Genomic DNA, 21,898 nt, shown 5'->3' on the forward strand with positions numbered 1-21,898 from the left:
TCTTTATATGATTTGTGCATCATGCAGCAAGAAGAAATGGAGAATTTACCTTATAGTATTTTTAATAGGAATTATTGAGCAGTATTTTTGAGATAATCTTTATCCAGTAAGTCTACCACTATTCTTACTTGAGAGTTTTTCATGTTAGAATTTGGGATTTCATGAAAAACCTCTTAACATCTTCATTTTGGTTAAAAATATTAGGGTCTCTTTGGTTTCCAATTTCATTTTTTGTTTTAATTTCATATTTTTATTTTTTGAAAACTATTTTCATTTTCAAAATATTAGAATTCTGAAAACATGTTTGGTTTGACTTCTTGTCTCATGCTTTCAACAAAAAAAAAAACTATGTTTTAAAAACGGGATATATTTTTAGATTTGCTTAAAATTAAATTCTTTAACACGGCGTTTTCATTTTAATCAGAATTAGATCTCTCGTTTCCATTGAAAACGAGATTTATTGTTTTCAGTTTTTGGTTCGTTTGAGAAAATATTTTCACTGAAAATATTTACAAAAATAAAACTAAACACATTTCTATCACTATTTTCTATTTTCAGTGAAAATGGAAACAGTAAACAGTCAAATTAAACACCCGTTATTTTTTAGTGTCATTTGAGAGGAAAAAAATATTTTTTTAAGTAAAATCTTATAATCCAAATTGAACCTTTATAGTAAAAATAACATAAAACCCATAAAATATAATAAAAAATAAAAATAAATTCTTCTATTAAAAATGTTTTTAGGAAAAATGTTATGTTACGTGTGAGATGGAGGGAAAGGCAGAAGTAAAGAAAAGGGATTTTTATTTTTTTTAAAATAATAAATCTTAAAACACTAAAATATCCTTCAAAGGAATTAATTAAAAAAAGTTGGATTTTTTCCCTAAATTTTTAATACAAGTTGTTAACATATTCCAATAAAAAATGTAAGTATTTTAAGAATTATGATTTTCGTCCCTCATCTTAATATATAGAGAGCTACATGAGAGAATCTTATATGAAGCAGGTTAAATGACTTTTTTTCTTGGCTGCGCATAAAATTAAATAGTAATACAAAATTTAAATATTATCATCATTTTAATTTTAAAAAGAAACAAATTCTTAAAATAAGTTAAAATAAATTGATAAAATATTTAAATTTCAATAATTTTAAAGATTTAAAATATAATAAATTTCTAAAAAAAACACTCCTTAAATTTCTATCGATTTCATTTATTTTAAAATTTGAATTGATATTCGTAAATAAGTTCATATGAAGAAAAAAGAATCTCACGGTGAACAATGTTCTTTACTCCACATATTTCTAGAATAATTCTGAGATTTTGCATGGGTGCTTTAATTTCTCTAATGTAGTTCAGTTGATGTGTTGAATTGTTTGCGTGTGTTAAACAATTTTATTCCATTTATTTTCATATATTCAATTTTTTTTGTTTTTTTTTTGTAGTGTACGAAAACAGTTTTATTATAAGTGAATAAGTAAAAATAATATTATTATTATATTAAACGTGACAAAAAATGTACAAAAAGTTATTTAACAATATGACCATGAAATAAAAGGCTAAAATATAAGAATAGTGACTTAATATTTTTTTATCTCATTAAATTGATCCCTTGACTTTTAAAAGTTTTAAATAATCTCTTTACTTATTTAATTCATGACAAGTTAGTCTTTTCAAAAATTAATCATTTTTAAATTTTTAACACGATTTTGAATCGAATGGATTCCAGACATGCAATTTGTTTCATTAATTAATTATATTCATATACATGAAAAATTATAGGAATCAACTAATATTTGAAAAAAAAAGATAAATATAATAAAAATTACGTAAAAAATGAGTCTCATGAATAATAAGAAAAAAATATGTTTTTAGAATTTTAAATTTTTGGTTTATCATGAGTTTTATTTTTCATATATTTTTACCTTTTTATGACTTTTTTTGTTGGAATATTAATTAATTCTCATAATTTTTATGTACATGAATCTAATGATTTGAGTTTTATATCTTAAATCAATCAAAAATATTTAAAATTATGTTAAAAATAAAAAATGTTTAATTTTTTTGAAAAAATTAACTTATCATGAATTAAATAAGAAGATCATTTTATAACTTTTGAAAGTTATGAAACTAATTTAGAAACAAAAAATAAGTTAAGAGATCATTTATATATTTTAGACATAAAAAAATAAGGATACTAAACTAAGTTATGGTTAATTATACTATTTAAATTAATCATAATCACGTTAATATTAAAGATTAAAGATTGAGTATACTTATGATCATTAATGACCACTTTTTTTATATATATTTTAATAACTTATAGATTTTATATCCGGTAACTTGTTAAGTCTTTTAATAATAAATTCAACTTATTGATTGCATTCATAAACTAAAAAATGTATAGTCAAGAAACTAAATTTAATAATACTTTTTCTTATACTGCAATTTAATAAGACTTAAAATCCTACCTTTAATAAATTTATTTTTAATGTTTAAGATTAAAGATTAAATATAATTATGATAATGCCTAATATTTTCCATTTAATATATTTCACATAATTTAGAGATTTTATAAAAGGTAACATGCGAATTCGAAGTATTCTAATAATAAATTCAAATAACTAATTGCATTCATATACTTAAAAAAATGGATAGTCAGAAAATTAATATTAATAAAACTTAACATGTTATATTTTTAATATTAACTCAGAAATATATAATATATTGAATATTGATATTGATTTAAAGAATAAAATTTAAAATATCTTAAAATATGAACAACAAAAAATTGAGCTATATTATTTAATCATTTCAGCAACATTATTTATTTCATGTAATGTTTTAGAATATTAATGTTTTCAAGGTATTTAATTATCTTAAAGGATAAAATTATTAATGTTTTCTTTAACCATATATATAATTTACTTAGCTTTGTAATGCTCTTTTATTTCAAGTAATGAAAATTCAAAATCTTTGAAACACTCAAATCAAGAAATCAATGACAATTTTAAATATAAAATTGTTATTTTCTATTTCATCTCACCTAATTTTATTTATTAATTTGACTTTCTAAACGGATGATAGAGGTGCGAAAATTCATCCATTTTTGTATCATATGCTTAGATTCAGCACCTATAGCCCAAAGTCAAAGTATCGTTTTTTTGAAGAACATTTATTTTGAATTGTGTTATTTTTTATATTTTAAAAATATAGATAAGAAGACCGACTTTCACAGGTACAAATACTAGTTAGATTTTTTAATTGTGTTATTTTTATATTTTAAAAATTTATTAAAATAAAAACAAAAAAAATCCAGGCATCGTGGGTAGAAATACTAGTTTCATTTTTTATTTGTGCTACTTTTAATTTATAAAAATAAAGACACAAAAACTGGCATCATCACAAGTCGAAATACTAGTTAGATTTTTTAGTCGTTATTTATATTTAAAAAATAAAGATAAAAAGATTAACATCGCCAGTAAAAATTAAAAATACTACTTAGATACAACCCTTCTAAAATGGATTTATTTGCATCATATCTAAATTGTTGAGTAACTCCATCCAACAACACAAAAATACAAGAAAAAATGGACTTAGCTCTAAACACCACAATTCTTAGAATGAGATGATTTATCACCGGAAGATTCACATATTTCTTAAAGTTTTAATAAAACTAAAAATTTATGTTAACCATTTTATCATATATAAATTAACATATTTGATGATTAAAAATAAAATAAAATAATATTTATTTATAAATAAATACATCGTCTACTAAAAAAATATTCGTCTAGTTTATCCAAACACTACTTTAAATATAAAGATCTACCAATATAAATCAGTTTATGTTATATTATATGATTTCATTAAAAGAAACATATCTACAAATATATGTTATAATTTATTTTATATTATATTTAATGACTATGTTGAGTTATGAAACACAATTTTAAAAAATTTTGATCCAGTATTAATCAAAAGAAGCACAATTATTGTCAATAACCAGAATCAAGATCAACCACAATCATATTCCCAATGTTGAAGATCCTCACTATGTTTACAAACCTCTCCGCATTTGTTATGTTTCAACAACAAACCTCTTGTGTTTGTTTGTGTCGCCGTCCTTCGAAAAGTGGCGAAGACGCTCCTCCCACAGGTGCATGGCCAATACTTGGTCACCTCCCATTGTACATTGCTCATAGACACCACCTCGAAAATTATAAGTTATTTATAATTTGAGGTCTAATTTAATTAGTTGAAAAATTGTAAAACTTTTAATACCATATTTACAAATAATTTTTTTACAAGTTATTAGGTAAATTTTTTAAAATTTATTTAAAACTAATTGTGTCACTCAATGATAAAATATATTATTAAAAATAAAAATAATATATAAAATTAATTGAATCAATAGAAATTTATTTTAATCATAGCAAAAAAGATAAATATAAAAAAATAATAAATTTAAAATATAAAACTTCATAAATATCGAAAAATATTCAGATTACTAAAATTTAATTTCAAACACGATTTAAAAATATTTTATTAATGTGATATTAACTAAATAAAATTAAATATGATAAAAAATCAAATATTTTAAAAAATTCATATTATTCTTTAATTATAATTAAAAAATCATTTAAACAAAAATTTAATAATGCCAATATATATTGTAAAGAATTCAACAAAAGAGAAAGAAACAAACTATATTAATGTAACTTTAACTAATTATTACATCAATCCATAACTTTTAATTCGATAATATTTTCTTAAAATTTATTATTGAATTAAAAGTTCAGTTCATATAAATCATATATACAAAATTTTATACTAATCTTAAAGGCTTAAATATATTTTGTGATTGTAATTTAGCATTTTTTTCCATTTCATTCTTGCAAAATTATTTTTTTATTTTTAGTCCTTATAAATTATCTTTGTTTTGTTTTTCAACCTTATAGTGCTTTAGATAACTTTTTTTTCACTATTAAAAATGTTATTAAAGTGTTTTAAGATCTAAAAATAAAACAAATACAATTTATAAGAATTAAAAACAAAAAAAATCCAAAGAAAAAACACAAAAAATACTAAATTATAAGGATTAAAAATATATTTAAATTTAACATAAAATTATTTATTATCTTATTCATACAAATTAAAATCAATATAATATAAATCCAAAAATATTAGCATTTTACAAATATATTGTTGGAAGTTAAGACTCACTAAATATAATAACTCAAGTGTTTTGGATAATTTTTTCTGCGGTTAAAAACGTTATCTAAAATGTTTTAAAAATTAAAATAAAACAAACATAATTTATAAGAAGTAAAAAAAAATATAATTTTCCAAAAAGACAAGATAAAAAATACTGAATTATAAGAATTAAAATAAATATAATATAAATCCAAAAATATTAGTATTTTTTGACTGAAATAAAACATAAAAAAGTTGATGAATATTTCATGGGACGACATGCATAAACAGTTAGCATCAATATGTTTGTTGACTGTTGAATATTGAAAATTGAAACGTCTATGTTTACAGCTGTACGTACTGATTCCAGGGCGGTACGTAAAGAGAAAAAAGTTCTGATTTTTCAACCAAAATGACAGTGCGTGACTTAATATGGCAGTTTGAGTGTTCAACTTTCCACCATGTGGTCATGACTTGTCTTGCGTGCAGCACCAAAAATCGCTAGTGTTGACTTGTATTTTATTTTACCTTTTTGTCTTTTACTTAAAAACTGTTTTAAAGTTAAAGTTTAAAATATAAGCTTTAAAAAAATGTACTTGTTTGATGATTTTCGTTTTTTTTTTCAATTTTAATGATCGATGCCTCTTTCTAAATTAAAAGTTATTTGATAAAAATCTAAATTTATTTTAATGTAAATGTCTCACACAATTATAAAATATTCAAACATAAAAACTTAACTTCAAAATCAATTCTAATCACAGTTAATTTTATAAAACCAATTTCATTCAAAATTAAAATTTTAAAATATCAAAAATATATTTAACTATATTATTTGCTCATTTATTCACATTCTTTTATTTCATTAATGAATAAAATTCAAATTTTTTATTTTAAAAGTGTAAAAAATTATTTTAATTTAGAATAGTTAGTTTAATAGATCATTTATAAATATATATTTTATTATTTATAGTTTTAATTAAATAAATTTAGGCATTAATTAACAAAGATAAAATATTCCAAAACTTCTATATTATTTTTCAATATTTTTTTAGAAGGTTAAAAATTGAGCTATACGTAATTCAATAAATATAAATTAAATTTAAAATTAAAATTGTAAAAAATTGAAAATTCCATATTTGCTAATTTTAGTGACATTATTTTATTTCTTAAATTAATAAATTTGAAAAATTTTAATTTTAAAAACTAAAAAATAATTTTAATATAATATCATTTAAATAATTTAAATATTAATTTCAAAAGATAAAATATTTTAAAAAGTTCTATAGTATTTTTCAAAAATATTTTCTAGAAGGTTGAAAACTTTATTTAAACGCTATTCAATAATGCCAATGTATATTATAGAGAATTTAATGAATTATCCAAAAAATATATTTAATAAATTTGGTTGTAATTAATAATTAAAAAATATAAGTACAAATTAGAAAAATTGAAAATATGTAATATAAAAATTAAAAATATCTTAAAATATCAAGATTTTATTTGGCTATATTATTTCATCATTTCAGCAACATTATTTTATTTTTTAGTTAATTCAAGTAATGAATATATTCTAAAATATTAAAATATCTAAATATCTCTACTCGATCTAGTCAGGTCGTACAACGGCACACAGATGCACGGTGCAGTTCCTATTTAAACTGATGAGGATCTGCATGCAACAACACAAAAACAAGTCAAAATGGACTTAGTTCTAAACACCACAACAATTGGAGTTGGTGTTGTTTCTCTGATCCTCTTATACTTGTTTTTGTGTCGTCGTTCCTCGAAGAGTGGCGAAGAGGGTCCTCCCACAGTTGCAGGTGCGTGGCCAATAATTGGTCACCTCCCATTGTTGCTTGGTTCAAAGACACCTCATAAAACATTGGGTGACTTGGCTGACAAGTATGGACCCATATTCTCCATCAAGCTTGGTGCAAAAAATGCTGTGGTGATTAGCAACTGGGAAATGGCTAAAGAATGCTATACCACAAACGACATCGCCGTTTCCTCCCTCCCCAATCTTATCTCTGCTAACCTCTTGTGCTACAACCGATCCATGATACTCGTAGCACCCTACGGTCCCTATTGGCGCCAAATGCGAAAGATTTTAATGTCGGAGTTCCTATCTCCTTCCCGAGTAGAGCAACTACACCATGTTCGCGTCTCTGAAGTTCAAAATTCGATCACGGACCTCTTCGGTGCTTGGCGTAGCAATAAGAATGTTGAGTCCGGCTGTGCCCTGGTGGAGTTGAAGCAATGGTTCTCTCTTCTGGTGTTCAACATGATTCTGCGGATGGTCTGTGGGAAGCGCTATTTCAGCGCTACCACTTCGGATGATGAGAAGGCAAAGAGATGCGTGAAGGCTGTGGATGAGTTCGTGCGTCTCGCCGCCACGTTCACGGTGGGAGATACCATTCCTTATCTGAGATGGTTTGACTTTGGTGGCTATGAGAAGGATATGAGAGAAACTGGGAAGGAATTGGACGAGATTATTGGTGAGTGGTTAGAGGAGCATCGACAAAAAAGAAAAATGGGTGAGAACGTTCAAGACTTCATGAACGTGTTGCTTTCCTTGCTTGAAGGAAAAACTATTGAGGGCATGAATGTTGATATCGTCATCAAATCCTTTGTATTGGTATGCATACTCTTCATTCATCTACTTGTTACCATGTTAATTAATCAGCACCAGGTCAAGACTTTAATTAATTTTTTGGTCTTAAAAATGGATAAACTTTGAAAAGATAGATGAGAAATATAATGGATAAATATATTTCTCTTTCAACAAAGTGACTTTATTTCAAAATCTCTCTTTTCACATACATTTTCTCTATATGTGTATCTTCTTCACTAATACTTTTATCTATTTATAGTGAAGATTATCATGAATTATAATAAATAATTTATTTTAAAAGTTGAAACAAAAATAACTTTCAATGTATTCATTTAAATAAATTTCATCTAATAAAATGTAATTTTTCACTTTGCATTTAAACCACTTAAACCTTAGTGATAAAAATTTAATTTTCACTATACACTAAATATAACTTATGTTTTGACTTGAAACTCTACATTATACATATTGTGGAGTTGGAAATTAGGTTCTAATATGTGCTAACAATGCAAATATAGAGCATGACCGAAACAAGGGAGAGATCCATGATGAAACTTTGAAAGAGATGAAAAACCTAGTTATTTTGCTCTTAAAAACGATTTTCGTAGCTCACTTTTCTCTCAAGAAACTTCCAAAAATGAATATGGATTAGAGTGACATTGTTGGGTGGTTAGAAGTTCGTTATTTACAGCCGAGAACAATAATAATTTAATAATAATTTATTATTATTGTCTCATGAAAATCAATTATTTTGATCTTAAAATTATTTGGGTTTTAGTTTGATCAAGATAATAGATTATTTTTTGCATTGATCTATTATTTGCACATTTGTGCCAAATCTCAAAATATAGCGGAGTTAAAATAGTTGATTATTTTGTTTCATAATTGATTAATTTGTTGTTCGAGAGCCAATTTATTCCATAATCAATGATGTATATGTATCTAATATGTAGTGCAGCAAAAGTGTGCATTGCAGTATGCATTTATATCATCAATTGAAGATCATGTGGATTTATGGTTTACATTGTAGTCCTGTACTGTATTTGGAGTTAATGTATTCAAAGCATATAGAGTCTTTCATTTAATCTCCTTTTTTCTATTTGGCGTGGTGTATATATCTTCATGCATGTAACCAATCAATAACACGTCTTGTGCCAGGATTGGTAATTTATCACTTCAATAAAATATTTTTACACCTTCAAAAAGCATTAAAAAAATAAAAAATCATAAATACAATGATGCAAATATCCTATTCATTTTCTTCATTTCTTAATTTACAAACCCCCACTAATTACACATTCATTTGGATTACGTATTTGATTTACAGACAATAATTCAAGCAGCAACCGAGGCAAGCATTACGACTCTTGTATGGGCAACAAGTTTGATATTGAATAATCCAAGTGTACTAGAAAAACTTAAAGCCGAACTAGACATCCAAGTTGGAAAAGAGAGATACATATGTGAGTCTGATTTAAGTAAGTTAACATATCTTCAAGCTGTAGTCAAAGAAACTTTAAGATTGTACCCTCCAGGTCCTCTCTCAAGACCTCGTGAGTTTGAAGAGGATTGCACTATAGGTGGCTACACTGTAAAAAAGGGAACTCGTCTAATTACAAATCTTTCCAAGATCCACACAGATCATAATGTTTGGTCAAATCCATTAGAGTTTAAACCAGAAAGGTTTCTTACCACTGATAAAGATATTGACATGAAGGGTCAACATTTTCAGCTATTACCATTTGGAAGTGGTAGGAGGATTTGTCCTGGAGTAAACTTAGGCCTTCAAACAGTTCATTTGACACTTGCTAGTTTTTTGCATTCCTTTGAAATCTTAAATCCATCAACTGAACCTCTTGATATGACTGAAGTCTTTGGAGTAACCAACTCTAAAGCCACTTCACTTGAGATTCTTATTAAACCACGTCTATCTCCTAGTTGTTATGAAAGTATGTAATATTTAATTATGTGTTAGTTGTGTGAACCTTCTGTGTGTATTGTTGATTGTTAAACTATACATGTAATCTGTTTTAAAACAAACCTGGTTTGCCTTGTAAACTATTCGAAAATTATGTATTTTATTGCTTTAATCTCATTTGAATAATCATGAAGGAAGAGATTGATGGTGTTTTCTTCAATATTCATTTGTTATTTATTATTTCTCTGCAACATGTTACACATGCGCAAAAAAATTTACACGGTTTTCATAATTAGATTAATAAATAGTTCTTTTAAAATTAAAGTAAGACTTTGTATGTTGAATTTTGAGTGAATGTAACAAGGGTGTTACATTTCGGCAACAACAAACGTAAACAGAAACACAACAGAACACATATAAGGACTTTTCCGAGAATCTAGTGTTTTTTGGAGAATATCGAAGATCCGAGAATCTAGTGGTTTTTGGAGAATATCGAAGAATGAAAAGATACATAGAAAGTACAAAAGAATCAAACATTTTTATTTATTTATAAATCACGTGTCTGATTTTGGAATACTGACACAGCATTTTAGGTTTTGTGCTGCTGAATCAATGTGGTTTTGGGCTAAAACTTCTAGCACTCTCACTGTTGTTTTCTGCTGTAGTTCCATGATTGCATTGTTCCATAGCCATGAACAATGTTTTATGGTATCAATTAGTTGGTCCTCCTCCAAAATGTTTGTTTTAAATATCCAAGAAATTCCAGGCCAACCTTTTTCGTATTTAATTTTGTGAATTTATATTCGTGTGAAATGGGTAAAAAGCGTTTTTTATCGTTAAAATGAAATCAATTTTAATTTGTGATTACGGAAATTGTAGACTAAAGCAATTATTGACCATCTAATCTACATGTAGTGAAACATGATTCAATTATTGACAAAAGTCCTAGTCCCAAAGCAATAGAAGACAGGGAGGTCAAGATTGTGCATGGGATTCAATATCCCTTAAGCAAGGGCCCAAAAGAGGTAAAAATTGAAGAAGAAGAAGATACAAACAAAAACCAACAAATGCCACTGCTACTGTCATGACAAGGCTCACCCTCTCCGTGGTTTGGCGGAATCTCATGAGAAATCCTTAGACATACGCGATTCTTTTTGGATTAGCATGATCTCACTACTACAAACTCTTGATTCTACGACGTGCTTTCAAGGACGGCGGTCCAAAAAACGTCGTTGTTTAACAGGTGGTGACATTTTAGTAAATATGCGCTTTATTTCAACATTTTTATCGAAAATGACGTCATCTTCCAATTACAATGACGCGTTTAATAGGCACCATTGTTGAACTGGATTACCCAACAACGGGTTTTATAAGCACCGTCTTTGTATGTTGGTAAATTTAATCTTTCCCTCGCGTACTCTCACAGTTTAGCTAGCCTGCACTACCTGAGTACTTTTGCGCCCTTAAGCTTTGTCTCTGTAAGTTGGTTGTTGTCGTGAAGCACACCAACAGTGTCATCGTTGTCGTCGACCATTCTCCATCACTGTCGTGGGTCATTTTCCATCACTGTCATCGACCATTCAGCTCCATCATCGTTGTGGGTCAGCTTCCAGGTCATGTTCCTTTCTCCCTTTCTTTCTTATACATAGTCTTTGAGGTAAGAGGGCTTTGTGGTGCCCCTCCTTGAATTTGGTTGTATCTGCACCCATGTTCTTTGCGCAATCATATAGCTTGCTGCATTTGAAAGAAACTCGATTAGGGTTGGAAGTATGATGGAACTGTGTAAATGCAACGAGGCATCTGTTCTGTCTACGAAATATTTAATCTTTATTGTAGACTAAAAGTCTAGTTTCCCTTTTGATGAGATTCAACCAACAATCTGTGCAAACATATATGACTCTTGGAGAACTTGTTAAAATACTAATTCCTTGGACTTAATTTTATTTAACTTAGGCTTATACCTGTTTGATGAGGGGACTGACAACATCATATAGCTGTGATCCTTAGTATTGACAAAAGTTGGATGTTGTTCTGGCTTATTAGTCTTTGTGTATGGTGTGCATTGCAATAATGCAATTAAGAGTTCATAAGGTTAAAAAATATTAGGTTTAATTAGTGTGCATTCAAAGCTTATTGTATGTAATGTGTGTTAAAATAAGGTGTAGATGTTCCCTTTGAGTTTTGTTTACATATAAAAACATATAAGTTAAGCTTTTAAGAGAGTTGGTCGTTCACATGGTATAAAAGTTTGTTGATCCAGTTGTAAAGAGTTTCATCCTTGGTGCCCTCACATTAAGGTCTTTGATATAATTTAAGCTTTTAAGAGAGTTAGCTTTCACTTTGCCTTGAAGCTGTTAAACTCAGACCTACCAATTAACCTGATTGGCGAGGGTAGCTGCTAACAGAGGGGCTAGTGGTATTGATGGGTTACTTAGCACAGCCATTGGTTTTGCCGTAGGATGCAACCCAAAGGTAAGTTTTTAGATTTTGAGAACTACCTGCTGGTTGCTGTAGTTAACTGTCTCTTGTAGGATTATAATATTAGTTTAAAATAAGAAACTTTTATATTAAGGATATTCTATTAAGTTGTATGTCTTATTTGGGGAAATAATGAAAAACACAAAGTGTATGTCCATTGCTGCTGTAGTATTTTGCTATAAGAGAACAGGGAACACAAGATTCATTACTTCCATTTATTTGTTAGAAACTTCATCTCTTTCTTTTGATTCTTTGACAATTGTTTTTCCATATATTTTTTGCTTCAATTGTTTACCATATTTTCCTTTCTCTTTTTAATAGTTGCTTTTAATTTCACAATTCCATTCAGGTGTTGTGTGTAATTGAAGATATTTCTTTATTACATGATACTAACGGTCTAACAATTTTGAACCAGCGGTAGGAAATTATCTACCAAATATTCACTTCATATAATGTTTGTTTATGCATTGTTTTGGAAATGCTTGTCACTAGTATATTGTTATACACTTCATGGGGCGGGAATGGTAAATAATGATGATGATGGTTTGTGGGGTTTGCTTAAAATTAATATGAATATGAGGGTATACAGAGAGAGACAGAGACAGAGGAGAGACAAGGAAAGAAATATATTTTGAGATTGTGTTTTTTTTTTTTTTGGTTGATACCTATAGTGGAAAAAGGATTGGAGGGGGACCTAATACAAAAAGACAAATTCATAAGAGAGAGAGGTACAGAAAACATGGTTGGCCTTCTTGTTTTTGACAGAAAACATGGTCAAACATGACAACATTATATATGTCCCCTCATGTCACAAATCTGAAAGTGAAGTTACATGAATCTAAAATCAATAGAGGTATCACTATGAGTAGAGAGCTGTTTAACAAATTGCACTACTCCCTTTTTGTTTTATTTTTTTTATTTAAGATAGATATATTAAAATTAAGGAAATTATTAGACAGTATGAGTTATTACAAATTATATATTTGACCCTTGATTTATTGCTACATATACAGTGATTTTAAAGCTTTGGAAAAATTGTTCCATGCTTGTGAAAAAATGTTTCTTAATTTTCAAATTGTTTTTTATAGTGTGTAACTAACATTGTTTGCATGACTTCCATTAGGGGGCCTAACCTGAAAATTTAATTGAACACTATAGCCCATGAACAAACAAATAAAAACACTTTACCTTTCCCTGCATTGATGCACGGATGGTAGATGCTAATTGAATCCCAACTCCAATTCCAATAACATTAAAGAGAGTTGAAAATGCCTCTCCTTTAGCAAATAGGTCACCGAGATTTCCTTCTTTGGCAAATGAAGAATATATAGGCAACCTTGTTGCTCTTGCTGAAACAACTACCATCCCCTGATAACTCCATAATAGTCTCCATCGTTTAGGTTCAGAATCCATTGTACCTCCCCAATTGCTACATATTAGCTTCCCTACATGTCGCATTCTATCCTTTAAAATATGGATGTAAGAAGGACAAAAATGTTAAGCCTTAGACAAATGCCACTATTACTGGTTCGGAGTTCATCATTTTCTTGAAACATACACTGCAACTAATTTTCTTTATCCAATAAGTTCTCCTTTAATTTCATGTTGTGAGTAGTTGTTTCCTTAAGAGCTTCCTGCATTTGGATTGCCTCAGCTGCAACTTCCTTCAGTTTTTCCTTCAACTGAGCTTTTTCCTCCCTTTTGGCATTAGCTTCTTGCTCAGTTTCTTTAAGCAAATAAAGCAATATTTTTATTTCTTTTTCCAAGGACACCTTCTCTTCTTCATTTTTCTTCATGCAGCTGACTAGTTGAACCTCTCTCTGCTCCCACTCAGCCTCATCAAGCATGTAATAGAGAGAATAGCATGAGTTACATTATCGTTTCCTATTGAAATCACACCTCTTGAGTTCTAAAAGTATGGCATGGGATATTGGATTTCATGGTTTACCTGTAGGCAAAGACAATTCAAACAATTAGGCGTAGGCAAAGGACAAATGCGACGAGTCCTAGCAGTGAAATCCAAATATAAATAACTTTATCAAACAATTAAGAGTAAGGCTGGAGATGGTGATGCACATCCCTATTGACAAAAGCTAAGTGAAGAATCTGTGTTTGAAAGGGAACCCACCTACAAGTAAGAGACACACTGCTAAAGATGAAATGAAAGATGTTGTGTTCCAAATGAGGAATTTTCCATATTCATCAGGGTAAACAACAACTAGGATAGATTCTCCAGGACATGGATTATTATCTGCTTTGTTTACTGGACATTGAACAACTCCACTCTCGTTTCCGGGTCTAACTCCACCTGGTGGATTTAAAGCACTTTGAAAGGTCATTGTTGCGATCACCGTAGACAACAAAATCAACATTCCCCTCATGTCCTTCAACCATTCATCCTTATCCTTATGTGCCAGCCAATTCCCTACACTTTTTAAAGCTTTTCTCCACCCTTTCACCTCTTGTTCATCTTTCCTCTTGCTTTCAACGTTCATAGTAACTGATCGATCTCTCCTACCTACCTGCTTCAACCAAATTAACAAATATATATATATATATATATATATATATATATATATATATATATATATACTTCAATGTTAGATCTGTAATTGCATGCATATATGGCTTATTAAATTTCATTTTCTTATGTCGTTCAACCAAATTACATCAAGTTACAAGTATGGCTAGAAAATAGAATCAATACAACTACATATATTTTTAATAATGATACCTAAAGAAGAGATTAGACATTGAGAAGCATATTAAACTTAGATATAAGTTGACTAGAAGTCATTAATGATGGAAGCTTGCTTGTGGGGCTTCTATGGAGGCTGGATCTTTGAGCTTCAATGAGGTCCTTTAATGGTGATTTTCCACTATGGAGATGCAGCGGAAGAGAAAGGAGAAAAGGTGAGAGGAGGCGCCATCCACTAAGGAATAAGCCATGGAAGAAGGAGCTTCACCACCAAGATGAGCCTTGGATAAGAAGCTTGGAGAGGATGCTTTAATGGAGGAAAAGAAAGAGGGAGAGAAAGAGAGAGGGGGGAGCACAAAATTGAAGAAAGAAAAAGGGAGAGAAGTTGAACTTTGAGTTGTGTCTCACAAGACTCTCATTCATCAAAGTTCCAATAAGTGTTACACATGCTTCTATTTATAGACTAGGTTGCTTCCTTTAGAAGTTTTCTTGAGAAAACTTCATTGAGAAACTTCTTTGAGAAAACTTCCTTGGCAAGCTAGAGCTTAGCTACACACACCCCTCTCATAACTAAGCTCACCTCCTTGAGAAGCTTCCTTGAGAAGATTCCTAAAGAAGCTAGAACTTAGCTACACACACCTTTCTAATAGCTAAGCTCACCTCCTTGAGATGAGAAGCTAGAGCTTAGCTACACACCCCCTATAATAGCTAAGCTCACCCCCATGATAAAATACATGAAAAAACAAAAAAAATCCCTACTACAAAGATTACTCAAAATGCCTCGAAATACAAGGCTAAAACCCTATACTACTAGAATGGCCAAAATACAAGGCCCAAACGAAGGAAAAACTTATTCTAATATTTACAAAGAAGAGTGGATCTAACCTTGACCCATGGGCTCAAAAATCTATCCTAAGGTTCATGAGAACCCTAGGGCCTTCTTTAGTAGCTCTAACACTAGCCTCTTGGAGTCTTCTATCCAATACCCTTGGGGGGTAGGATTGCATCAATTAAGACTCAAGTAAATGCTAAATAAAAATAATGCTTCCATAATCAAGAGTAAATTATTAAATCTAATTATCTGATATTTTTATTTCTTTTTTTCATTATATCATATAACAAGTAAATATGTAAATGTACCTTTCCCTTGCTATGGTATATATGATAGGTGAGAAAACCAACTGCATGCCGAAATGTGTTTTTCTGATGACAGGAAAGGCAAATATATATAGTTGCAAAATCCTTCAAAAAGCTAAGAAATAAGGGAAAAGTGGGAATTTTCTAAAAATTCAGATGTGTTTTGGATTAATTAGTTGTCAAAAGAGCAATTTAATCATTGATGATGGTAAACTCAGTTTCATGTTGGAATATGTTTATTGAAAAGTGAATTTACAATAATATGTTTTGTTTAGATTGCCTAAACAATTGCTTAAATTAATTGCCTAAACAATTGTATAATTAATTAATAAAACAATATGATATAATTTATTTATATATGATACTAGGGGAAAGGAGAGGCATGCACGCACGTAATGTCTTTTTATAAATAAAATGAAAAGAAGAGAGGAAAATGAAGGAGATTAAATAAAACATGAGTGAACAGTTAATGCTGTGCTAGTTACATAATAAAAAAGAGATAACATATTAAAAAAAAATGTACACCAAAACGAAATATTTATATTTTAGTATATATGTTGTATATACAATAAAATAAAAGTCAAGAAGAAGAGAGAGAGAGAGAAAAAAAATGAGGTAAAATATAATACGACAGTGAACAGTTAAGCCAATGTTTAGAAATACTAGTGGAGGTTCAACGTACATTTTCTTTTTGGACAGTTTCAACGCACGTTTAAAGAAGGATTTCTTGGTGTTTTTTGTGTTGAACGTACATTCACATGGGTTGGAAGGTTTTTCCAAACACACTAGATAACTATGTGGCAGTTACTTAATAAAAATTACAGATAAAAATGTCAAAAAAAGATAAACATCAGGAGAAGCTTAATTCTAATCAAACTTAATGGGGTTTTTCCAAACACACTATATATATATATGATTTTTATGATGGGGTTTGAAATTAATGGGAAGGGGAAGCTTAATTCTAATCAAACTTCTGAAAAATGCTGGAAAAGGTATTGGTAATGTGGTCAATTTATTGTGCAGAGTATATGTGCTATATTGAGCTTTGCAAAGGCAGAAATTTTACAGAATTTTCTTGATTGAACACAATATTAGCAAAAGAGAAAATTCTAGCTTGGTCCAGGAGAATTTCTTCTACGAGAAAGCATAGCCGCCTAAATAAAGCTTAGGACCCGCACACAAAATAAAAAGCCATAATTATTTAGTAGTGGATTTGCTTTTTCTTTGTGTTGGAAGAATATATCCTCCTTCGGGATCTTAAAGAATCTTTTATGCTGCTGACTAGTTGAACCTCTCTCTGCTCTCACTCAGCCTCATCAAGCATGGAATTGTATTTTTCATTAGTAGCTTTTAAGACAAACTTTAAGTCTTCAATCTGGGCATCATAGCTTTCACTTTCAGGTTGGCTGTGAAGTAGATTTTCTTTGGCTTCTCTAGCTTTTGCAGATACTTCATGTAATGCAGAACCTAAGCTCTCCATTGCCTTTTTACTCTTTTGTTCTTCATCCCTAGAATTCTCCACTTCACAGATAACTTTGTTTTTCTCTTCTAATAAGGTATGCACACTAGAAGAAGCAACAGGGACTAAAACAATGTTTGTTGTGCTTGCATGGCATTGATTGTGTTGAACTATTTTCTAGTTTGTGATACTGCTAGCAAGTAGGAATTGGTCATTTGGTTTACTGCAATCTACTCTAACTCTATAATTGTAGCATGATAAAGAAAGTTTGAACAAGTAGATTATAGATTATTATGTACAAGGGCTTTTTAACATGTCTCATGATATTCCTTATAGTCGTACCACTCATATAATATGCTTATTTTAGTTTTTTTCATTTAATTTTGGGGCTATTAGGAAACTTCGGTAACCTACTTCTTGGCAATGAGAGTGATTCTTAATTCTGTCTCTGTCTCTCTCTCTCTCTCTCTCTCTATATATATATATATATGTATATATATATATATATGTTTATTTTAGTTTTTTCACATAGTTATGTTGACATAATTATTATTGAAATTATAGTTATGATCTACGTCTTCTGGGCTTCCCAGCCAACGATTTTCACAATAGCTTTCTTCCTCAATTCACTCCAGTGTTGTACATCTGAATATAAGAGTATTCAAAGGTTCCACTTCTTTATTGAATGTTATGCAGATATTGATCATTTGTTAACAATAATAGACATTCATTTCGGTGCTAACTAGCTTGCAGATAAAATTTGTTGGTCAGGATGCTCACAATATTGTTGTAGCTATAGCTGTATGTGTTTGTTCTCCTCGGGACCCTTAGGTTGGTATTTTGATTTTAATGTGATAAGAAATGTAGTTAGTTAAATTTTGAAATTGATTTGTGTGTCCCGACATCCAAAACTTGTGTATGTCCGTACATGTTTTTGTGATGCTCTAATATAGGAGCAACTGATCTGCCTCCATATCATCCCTAGGTTGGTTTTACTCTCATCAGTCATCCTTAGTGTGCAAAGTGATATCAATGCTTTGAAGTCATTGGAGTGAAGGAAGGATTCTATAGACTTTTCTTTTTCACCATTTTCATCAAAGCTTCTTTCTTTGTCTCTTTTCCATTCTTCAGAGTTTCTGGTGCCTTCATACTGGTCAGGTAAGCACTAACGGCAATTTGATGATTCCTATTTGAAGTTGAGGTTTTTGATGATGCTGCCATGCTGCAACTCATCTGGAAATGTTACTGTAAAAGAAAAAAAAAATAGACACAACACTTGTTTAATTTATATATCTATAACTAAAATCTGAAATCTCTGCTACTTAGAATTAACTAGGTAGAACTTTGCTGTTACTAGAATTTCAGGATCCAATTTTTGAATTCATCAATTTTCAAATTTGACGAAAAGAGTATACAATTAATTAACATTAGTTTTACAAAACTAGTTAACAAAGGCAAGGTCGCTCTCTTTTCTCTTGCTTGAATTTCAATTTTCCTTGGTTGAATATATGATTATGCTTATTTGGTTGGTTGCATGGATTTGAATTTTATGTATAAACCCCAACACTGTTTTGTTCATTTGAATTGAAGCTTGACCTGTTCTGCTTTGGTTTGATGGGTTTGCTATTCATTGACTTCATAAGTGAAGATAGTTTTATTTATTTGTATATCCTCAAATCCACATCCATGCAATTGTCAACTTGAGCTTCAATCAACCAGCTTTGAATAATTAACGAGATCTTCAATGTTATACCTATTTGCTCAATCTGAAATCTAATAACTGTCTTTGTCTGCAATCATATCCTCTCCCAACCAGAAAAAACCATCTCCCTTTTAAATACAATCTAAAATAAAGCACTCCAAACAGCTCCATTTCCTTCACCACACTTTGAGTGGACATATTTAATGTTATCCCCTAACTTACAGATTGCACTGCAGCTCCAATGAAAAGATAAAACACATATGTTACCTAATTGCGCCTTCCACTCACAGTGGTGTAAGCTCCATTGGAGCTTGTAGGCCTATGATCTTCTTCATCAATGGATTCCTTTGCTCCTTGGAAGATGAATGGCAACGGAATGGAGAAGGAAGAGAGAGAGGAGACGCCACTTCAAGGAAAAGATGAGTCTAGAAGAAGCTCACCACCATAGGAGGCCATGGATAAGAGCTTGGAGGAAGAAGGAGATGAATGAAGGGAGAGGGAGAGAAGAGCACGAAATTTTGTGCTCTAAAAGAGCTCTGAAATTTGAAGTTAATATTCAAATGATCAAAGTTGAAAAAAATGCACACACATGACCTCTATTTATAGCCTAAGTGTCACACAAAATTGGAGGGAAATTCAAATTTCACTTGAATTTGAAATTGAATTTGTGGAGCCAAACTTTGGAGCCAAAATTTCACTAATTATGATTAGTGAATTTTAGTTATGGTTCAGCCCACTAATCCAAGATCAATTCCAAGATTCTCCACTAAGTGTGCTTAGGTGTCATGAGGCATGAAAAGCATGAAGGACATGCACAAAGTGTGACTATATGATGTGACAATGGGGTGTAGTAAGCAAATGCTCACCTCCCCCTCTAAAATTTAATTGGATTGGGCTTCTACCAATTCAATTAAATTTATTTCCAACCACACACATCAAATATTCACTTAGTGCATGTGAAATTACAAAACTACCACTAATACAAAAACTAGTCTAGGTGCCCTAAAATACAAGGGCTGAAAAATCCTATATTTCTAGGGTACCCTACCTACAATATGGAGCCCTAAATACAAGGACCAAATATAATGACATCCTAATCTAATATGTACAAAGCTAATTGGACCCAACCTTGGCCCATGGCCTCTGAAATCTACCCTAAGGTTCATGAGAACCCTAGGGCCTTCTTTAGCAGCTCTAGCCCAATCTTCTTGGAGCCTCTTGCTCATGGTTCTAGTGACTGGTCCCTTCCTAGGGAGGATTGCATCACACAGTCTACAAAAACATTAAACGTAAATAAGAACATGAGCAAAACAAAAAAGGGGGAAGGTGGGGATTGAGAAACTTAGTTGAACTTCATATCATCTTTAAATTTTACTAGTGATTTATTGAAGCTTATCAATCCAAAGCAAGTTCTATGTAGAACAACTTAAAGAGCTATACTAGAAGAAATTTCAATTGTTTAAATGTATAGTAAGTCAGTCATGTAGTGAGAACATAATAAAGTCACAAATACTAGTCCTAAGTGGCAGAACATCCAGCCTTTCATATCTAGCTTAATTTGGCGGCAAGGTATGCTCCTTAGAAATAGGAGTACCTCTAACCACTAAGTAGTAACCTTTGAATAGCAGCTTATGTTCCTAACATTCTGCACTGTTGGCCTCCACCATATAAGTTAAAGTTTCCACCCACCAAGCTTAGTGAGATTGAGGTCAGCTGTTGTCAAAATTTATAGGAAACATTAGTTCAACCCCATAACTTTGTAGGTGCAACAATCCATATAATTTAGCAACTATAATGTTACTATACAAGCTTACCACGTTACAGGGTATATGATGGAATTATATTCCTTTTTGTTTCTAAGCATAGAACAATATATCATTTATATTTCTGAAAAAATTGTTTGGTTGTAGGTAGTAGGTTCAGGCATAAAGTTAGAAAGAAATTTCTTGTTTCAAAAGCGTTTGAATCTTCTTTGTTGTGTTTGGTTTCCCACTCCTTTGATCCCACTCGTACTACCTATTCACTGTAGTTGTCTGCTATGTATTTCTTTCACTCCCACCACTGATAATTAGATAGGTATTTATATATGACATTTGGTTTTTATAAGCAATTATATGCATTGTGAGTGAACCTTAGTTTCCCGTTTGAGATTCTATACAATGATTAATACGGATAGTTTGCATTAATCGTTGTATAGAATCTTCAATTGTCCGTTTGGACAGTTTGAGAAGACCCAATTTTTATACTAGATTAATATGTGTATGTTACTTGTGTTTTCTTAAATTTGTTAAAATTTTGGTATACTTAATTTCACTTTGTTCTCCGAGTGCATACTTGAATATGGTGGATGAAGTGATGCCACCGCTTTCATCTCGTGTACTTGGAGACATAGGCGAAATGTTTCCGAAATTTCAACAAATTTAGAAAAAACAATTAACATGTATTATTCAATCTAGTATAAAAACAAGTCTTCTTGAATGACATAGGGCCACACCTTTAATGAAAAAAGTGAGGTTTACATGTATGTTACATATGTTGCTAAAGTACTAGTATTACAACAAAGGGAAATCATGGATCGAATTTGGATGCAAGCATCACGCATCAGTGACGAGTATGAGAATGGAGTTGAACAATTCCTCCAATTTACTGAACTTAATGTACCATATTTGCGGGGTAAATATTTTTGTCCTTGTGTCAAAT

At 30.2% G+C, this 21,898-nt stretch overlaps 1 protein-coding gene and 1 pseudogene across 1 annotated transcript; one reads left to right on the top strand and one right to left on the bottom strand.

Annotated features, from left to right (window-relative positions):
* The first annotated feature begins 6,812 nt into the window (after positions 1-6,812).
* On the top strand, positions 6,813-9,944 carry LOC100782866 (cytochrome P450 82A2). The gene is made up of 2 exons (XM_003546576.4): positions 6,813-7,830; positions 9,134-9,944. Exons 1-2 carry the CDS (start codon positions 6,895-6,897, stop codon positions 9,761-9,763), a joined length of 1,566 nt encoding a protein of 521 aa, XP_003546624.1. The 5' UTR covers positions 6,813-6,894; the 3' UTR covers positions 9,764-9,944.
* Positions 9,945-14,146: 4,202 nt separating this feature from the next.
* LOC106796132 (uncharacterized) lies at positions 14,147-14,719 on the bottom strand (annotated as a pseudogene).
* Positions 14,720-21,898: the final 7,179 nt, after the last annotated feature.

Source organism: Glycine max, chromosome 15 (genome assembly GCF_000004515.6).
Source record: "Glycine max cultivar Williams 82 chromosome 15, Glycine_max_v4.0, whole genome shotgun sequence".
NCBI lineage: Eukaryota > Viridiplantae > Streptophyta > Magnoliopsida > Fabales > Fabaceae > Glycine > Glycine max.

What these genes read in the sequence shown, in the direction of transcription:
- LOC100782866 (XM_003546576.4), top strand. Translation starts at nt 6,895, where the DNA reads ATGGACTTAGTTCTAAACACCACAACAATTGGAGTTGGTGTTGTTTCT. An exon ending in TCATCAAATCCTTTGTATTG is followed by an intron (nt 7,831 to 9,133) that starts GTATGCATACTC and finishes TTTGATTTACAG; the next exon opens with ACAATAATTCAAGCAGCAAC.